Below are 7523 nucleotides of genomic sequence, written 5' to 3'. Positions count from 1 at the left end.
ATGCAGCACTGTGTTACCGGGTGTGTTTTTCCGATACCAAGTGCTGCACAGTTCTCCCTCCCAATTGCAATCTACCCGAACATCCAAAAATTTAATAGTTTTAGTATCATGATTCATAGTGAATTTTAAATTGTAATCATTGATATTGATTGAGTATCCTCAGGTCCTTTCCATATGACAAAGACGTCGTCAATGTACCTAAGCCATGTGGAAACATGGCTCAAATACTCGACAAGACCCTCATCACTGAGATGTGACTGTTACCACTCCCTGTAATGTTTTGCATCTATCTATTAAGTTAAACCAAGGAAGCTTTGGACTTCTGTAGTGTATCAATGCTTTACTAAACAGAAGAAATGCACATACAGCTGTAGGATACACAATACAATACAATTTATAGGTTACAAAAATATGCCTACAAATATAAGCATGTATAATATGTACACATTAAGTAAACTAAACAGGTACTCAACTTAGGGTTTAAGATATCCTTCATGGTTCCTTGCTCAGAGTCCAACTCACAAAGTCTTCAAGCTCCTCGCATCCATGTCTTCCTCTTTGTCCTTCCAAACACATCTCCTGTCCGAACAAATGTTTCTTTCCAAAGCTTTCTAAGCCCCTCCCACCCATTTTCTGCATACACCAACTTCCTGCAAATAACTTCCTGTCTCAGTTATTTACATAAGAATGGAGGGGAAAAAACCTCCTTAAAAGGGATGGTCAGGAAGGGGGTAAATCCTTTCCGGGACTGAAGTGGTTAAAGTCTATGGGACACGAACGTAAAAAATCATAAGTGCTCATTATATGCAAGTAACTGCCATAAAAAGTATTTGGGAACCCAGGTCCTGCCCCAGAGGACATGTATCCATGCATTTTTTTTAAACAGCCGTTTTTCAGGAGCTGTGGTTTTTAATAATGCTTAAAGTGAAACAATAAAAATTCAATATTCCTTTAAATATCGTGCCTGGGGATCTCCTTAGTCTGCCTAAAGTAGCACATCTTTCTCATGTTTATAACAGTACTAAAGGATTTTTTTTATTTAAAACTGCTGTAATATATTGTCGGGTCCCGGCATTATAGATAAAAATCATTGAAAAAATAATGTCAATAATACCCCAAAAAATGGTGTGGAGGTCCCCCAGGCACAATATACTCTGAACAGTAGTATATATACTGAATTGCCTGCCCTATATACTCTGCATAAAAATTGAGCCTTAAGTGTTGGTGGTGCCAGAACACTGTAACCCCTCAGTTACTTTTGTTGGGTGCAGGAACGGGCCCTGATGTGAAATATTATATCAAAAATTGTAATTACATGCCCCTTTTAATAGGGTTAGAACTAGTGTTGCTCACGAATATTCGTATTGCGAATATTCGGCTCGAATATGGCATATTCAAGTATTCGCAATATATTTCGAATTTCGCGGTGAATATTCGCTATTCCGAATATTCGCATTTTTTCAATTTTATTTTTAAAACAGATCACATCCTATCGACGTCTAAAAGCATTGCTGGTATGATTAGAGACCCTGGGCCGAGTAGCTAAGCTGAGGCGATCCTTTTATGTTGCCGAATATAAAAAAAAAATTGCGAATTTTTTCGCTAATGCGAATGCGAAAATGATTGCGAATTTTCGATAACTGTGGTAGGAGAACTCTGATTGTCTCTGATGCAAAAGGGGGGGCTTTGTGTATGTTTCTGTTATGAATATTTGTATGTTTGATATTATTTTTTTGTAAGAAGGAAAAAATTGCGCATACCTTAAAAAAAGGGGAGAATACAGCAGCAACTCAAAAATGTTATACAACATAAATTAATACAAGACAGAAAATGGAGTCGCTCTACAAGAATAAAAAATATGTCTAGTGACAAGACATGTGGGCAAATTATAAAATAAGCAAGCGCAAATAACTTGTGAAATACACAGTGAAACAAATATATAAAGAAATATAGTCCCAATAATAGAAAAATAATCTTTCATAAAAATGTCTTTGATATGTGAAGTGAAAAAAAGTCCAAAGCATGCAGCATGAACGTGTTCAATCTTCAAGGTGTTTGATTGACAAACGGCTGTGATAGAGTAAAGAATCACCACCAATGCAAAACACTTTTTATTTTCTATTGTAAAATATCACGAATATTCTGAGCCAATCAGAGTGCTCCTTCCGCTGTTGTCGAAATTTCGCCATCAATATCGCATTCGCATTTTGCGAAATTTCGATAAAATATCACGAATATTCTGAGCCAATCAGAGTGCTCCTACAGCATTTTTCGAAATTGCGCAGTAAATATCGCATTCGCATTTTGCGAAATTTCGAAAAAATATCAAGAATATTCTGAGCCAATCAGAGTGCTCCTACCGCAGTTATCGAAAATTCGCAATTATTTTCGCATTCGCAATAGCGAAAATTCGCAATCATTTCATTTCGATAAAATATCACGAATATTCGAATTTAGCGAATATATCTCGAATATTCGACTATATATTCGAGATATATCGCGAAATCGAATATGGCGTATTCTGCTCAACACTAGTTAGAACAATTGTGCCTTTGGTTTTGGTGGTGCCAAAACACTGTAAGCCCTCACAGTTACTCTTGTTGAGTGCAGAAATGGGCCCTGCCTTGAAATATTATATACAAAATTGTATGTATATATATAAATACATGCCCAGTTGAAGAGGGTTAGAAAAATTGGGCCTTGGGTGGTGGTGGTTGTGCCACAACACTGTAACCCCTCACAGATACTCTTGTTGGACGCAGGAATGGTCCCTGCTGTGAAATATTATATCACAAAATGGTAATTGCACGCCCCTGTTAAACAGGGTTATAAAAATTGGGCCTTTGGTTTTGGTGGTGCCAGAACACTGTAAGCCCTCCCAGTTAGTCTTGTTGGGTGCAGGAACGGGGCCTGCATTGAAATATTATATCAAAAAATGTAATTACATGCCCCTGTTAAACAGGGTTAGAAAAATTGGGCCTTGGGTGGTGGTGGTGGTGCCACAACACTGTAACCCCTTACAGATACTATTTTTGGATGCAGGAATGGTCCCTGCTGTGAAATATTATCTCAAAAATTGTAAATGCATGCCCCTATTAAGCAGGGTTAGAAAAATTTGGCCTATGGTTTTGGTGGTGCCAGAACACAGTAAGCCCTCCCAGTTAGTCTTGTTGGGTGCAGGAACGGCTCTGCATTGAAATATTATATCAAAAAATTAAATTACATGTCTCTGTTAAACAGGGGCAGAAAAATTGGGCCTTGGTTGGTGGTGCCACAACACTATAACCCCTCACAGATACTTTTGTTGGGAGCAGGAATGGACCCTGCTGTAAAATAATATATCAAAAATTGTAATTACATGCCCCTGTTAAACAGGGCCAGACAAATTGGGCCTTGGTGGTGGTGCCCTAAACAAAAAATATGGAAGCTAGTATCATCAAGATTGAGGAGAAATAGGGTGGTCAGCATAGGCAGTCTTTAAGGGATCCTACATCCATAGCAAATTCAATCAGCTACATCAGCATCAGGTGCTTAATAGCTGCTGATCCAAGGCTGATTCATTTTTATGAATGTAAGCCTATCAACTGAGCCTGTGGACAGAAAAACTCTTTGATCCGTTACAATCCCTCCAGCAGCACTGAATGTGCATTCAGAAAGCACGCTGAATGCAGGACGGGCCAGTAGCTCAATTGCATATTGAGCAAGTTCTGGCCAGTGGTCCATCCTCAAGACCCAGTAACCCAGTGGATGCCCTGTTGGAAAGGTCTCTGGTGTGCAGTCATGTTGGAACAGGAAGGGGCCATCCCCAAACCGTTCCCACAAAGTTGGGAGCATGAGATTGTCCAAAATGTCTTGGTATGCTGACACCTTAAGAGTTCACTTCATTAGAACTAAGGGGCCAAACCCCTGGAAAACGACCCCACATCATAATCTCCCTTCCACCAAATGATTTGGACCAGTGCACAAAGCAAGGTCCATAAAAACATTGATGAGCGAGTTTGGGGTGGAGGAACTTGACTGGCCTGCACAGTCCTGACCTCAACCCAATAGAATATCTTTGGGATGAAAGAGTGGAGACTGCGAGCCAGGCCTTCTCATTCAATATCGGTGCCTGACCTCACAAATGTGCTTCTGGAAAAATGGTAAAACATTCCCATAGACACACTCCTAAACCTTGTGGACAGACTTCCCAGAAGAGTTGAAGCTGTTATAGCTGCAAAGGGTGGACCAACTCAATATTGAACCCTGCGGACTCATGCCGCATACACACCATCACTTTATGTGATGAAAAAAAACGACATTTTCTGTGAAGTAAAAAACGACGTATTTGAAACTTAAATTTTCAAAGACGAAGTTGCCTACACACCATCGTTTTTTTCACAATGCTCTAGCAAAGCGAGGTTACATTCACCACATTTTTCCATTGAAGCTCGCTTCATAACTAGCTTCTGGGCATGCGCGGGTGTAAAAACGTTGTTTTAAACGTCGTTTTTTGCTACACACGGTCAATTTCTGTGAAGTAAAAAATTACGTTTTGAAAAACGACACATAAAATTGAAGCATGCTTCAATTTTTTTTTTGTTTTTCACAAGACATAAAACAACGTTTTCCCCCACACACGGTCATTTTAAGTGACTTTTTAAAAACGTTGTTTTTTTTCATCACATAAAGTGATGGTGTGTACGCGGCATAAGACTGGGATGCCATTAAACTTCATGTGTGTGTAAAGGCAGGTGTCACAATTCTTTTGGTAATATAGTGTTTTTAAATTAAAGGAAAGCTGAAGTTAGGCTTTAAAGTAATTATTTACTAGTATTGTATTGTATTGAGTACTGTATTTTGAAAAAAATACATTTATTTTTATTACAGTCACAAACCAAATAGATCTTGATTACTCTCTATGGAGTTTCCTATTCAGTCAACTGAGCTTATACACTGATACACATCATATACTTTAAACTTATATATACAATACTTATTAATATTTTATCTCTCCTCTCTTTCTATTTTTCTTTCCATTCATGACTTCATCTAGGTTTTATTTTTTACCCTATCAAATAGAAACACTGATAAAAAAAAAAACAAACAAACAAAAAAACCTCCTATGAAAAAGATTAGTCGAACCAGAACTATGTATTTAAACTTTGACATTATTTTGACATCTTTGACAGTATTTTCACTCCCTTTGTTCTTCATGTTCTTTTTTATTATTATTTTCATTCTTTAAATTCTGCTTTTATTCCATGCTCATTAGAAAAACTAGTAGAAAACTCATGAAGAAATGCATGTAATATTGTTACACTTTTAATATTGACACTTTAATTGTCTGTTAAAAAAAAAGAAACAAGAAAAAATAATCGACATTGTTTTTTTGTTGGTTTATTTAAAATGAAGTTAAATTATCAAAAAAATATGGATTTTCATCAGGGATTATTAGCAAATAGAGTAAGTATTTTTTTTTTTAAACATTTCAGACTAAATTCACCAAGTTACAGTACAATGCTTTAATAATTGAAATAGTAATCATTAAGACAAACGAGAAATTCTATAACTTGATCCATCCATTTTCTTTGCATTGTATAGCATAGTACATATGTCATTTTTGATTTGCTCCGAGTTCCACGCCATTTTTCTTATATGAAAAATTAACTAAACAAATAAAGACTTTCCAATTAGCAAAGAAAACATTCACTGAGCTTATTAAATAGGATGAAGCCAAGGTCATTTCAATCAACAAAATATTAGTGTTAGAATTTTGTATTTATTTTTTCCCATTTCCCAAGCTGTATTCAAAGGGTATTCAAAGTCACAGGTTTACAGGTCACCTTATTTGCTATCAATCATTTTTCAAGTCAATGCATATTATGTCTGCTATGGTTAATACATAAAAAAGTTATATAAATCGTTTCTGCTTCCACACAGACCACACATAATATTAATGTCACTACATTCTTCTTTTTGGGATTTAACAACATGGCTGTATATAATCTGCTGCTCTTCACCTTGGTCCTTATTATATACATGGTGACAATATGTGGAAACTATTTAATCATCATGCTGGTATATTACAGCAAGACCCTTCATTCCCCCATGTACTTCTTCCTCTCCCAACTCTCTATATCTGACATCATGCTGACCACAGATATTGCTCCTAACATGTTACATATTGTTCTACATGAGAGGACCTCCATATCTTTATCTGGTTGCATTGCTCAATTGTATGTCTTTGGCACAATAGAAACATTTGAATGTTTCCTTCTGACAGTGATGTCCTATGACCGCTATGTAGCCATCTGCTCTCCTCTGCATTATGTCTCCATTATGAAACAAACACTTTGCATTCAATTAGTTTTTGCATCCTGGATTTTCAGCTGCACTATTGCATCAATATCAACACTCGGCGTAAGTCAACTAGAATACTGTGGACCAAATATTATTGACTATTTATTTTGTGATTTAAATCCTCTTCTGGAAATTTCCTGCTCAGATACATCCAGAGTTCAAATGAAAATTACCTTGTTGTGCGTCCCTGTGCTAATATTTCCCTTCCTAGTGATAGTGGTTTCATACACTTACATTGTTTTAACAATATTAAAGATTTCCTCCTTTTCAGGAAGACTGAAATCCTTTTCCACTTGTAGCTCCCATCTCACCGTTGTGTTTATATTTTATGGAACCCTAATTGCTGTATATCTGATTCCAAAGAAAGGACAATCACAAACGATCAGTAAGATAATGTCCTTGTTGTATACAGTGTTTACTCCCTTTGTAAACCCTTTCATATACAGCTTGAGGAATAAAGAGATCAAGGACAGTTTAAAAATGTTATATAAAAACAAAAGGATTTTTATTCAAAACCTTTAGTAAAAGTTAAATTATTAGGATACTCTATATTACCAAAAGTATGTCCTCAAGGTTTAGGGGTGTGTCTATGGGAATGTTTGACCAGATTTCATAGAGAGTAATTAAAGGGGTCATAAAGGTAACATTTTGTTTTCCTAAATATCTTCCTTTACCTTAGTGCAGTCCTCCTTCACTTACCTCATCCTTCGATTTTGCTTTTAAATGTCCTTATTTCTTCTGAGAAATCTTCACTTCCTGTTTTGATGTCTGCAACTCCACACAGTAATGCAAGGCTTTCTCCCTGGTGTGGAGTGTCGTGCTGGTCCCTCCCTTGGACAACAGGAGAGTCAGGACACTCTCTACATTGCAGATAGAGAAAGGAGCTGTGTGTTAGTGGGCATTTCCTGTTGTCCAAGGGAGGGGGCGAGCACGACACTCCACACCAGGGAGAAAGCCTTTCATTACTGTGTGGAGTTACAGACAGAAGAACAGGAAGTGAGGGTTTCTCAGAAGAAATAAGGACATTTAAATGCAAAATCAAAGGATGAGGTAAGTGAAGGAGGACTGCACTAAGGTAAAGGAAGATATTTAGGATTTTTTTTTTTTACATTTACAACCCCTTTAAGATCTCATTGGTTTGTTACTGTGAAAATGCAATACTCAATACCATACAATACTAG

General features: G+C 36.8%; 1 protein-coding gene across 1 annotated transcript; it reads left to right on the top strand.

Annotated features, from left to right (window-relative positions):
* Nucleotides 1–5874: 5874 nt before the first annotated feature.
* Nucleotides 5875–6864, top strand: LOC120930735 (olfactory receptor 1468-like). Its single transcript, XM_040341909.1, has one exon. It carries the CDS (start codon nt 5974–5976, stop codon nt 6862–6864), a length of 891 nt encoding a protein of 296 aa, XP_040197843.1. The 5' UTR covers nt 5875–5973.
* The last annotated feature ends 659 nt before the right edge of the window (nt 6865–7523 follow it).

The sequence above is a fragment of the Rana temporaria genome, chromosome 3 (assembly GCF_905171775.1).
Source record: "Rana temporaria chromosome 3, aRanTem1.1, whole genome shotgun sequence".
Lineage (NCBI taxonomy): Eukaryota > Metazoa > Chordata > Amphibia > Anura > Ranidae > Rana > Rana temporaria.
This window is presented reverse-complemented; position numbering and strand designations above follow the sequence as displayed.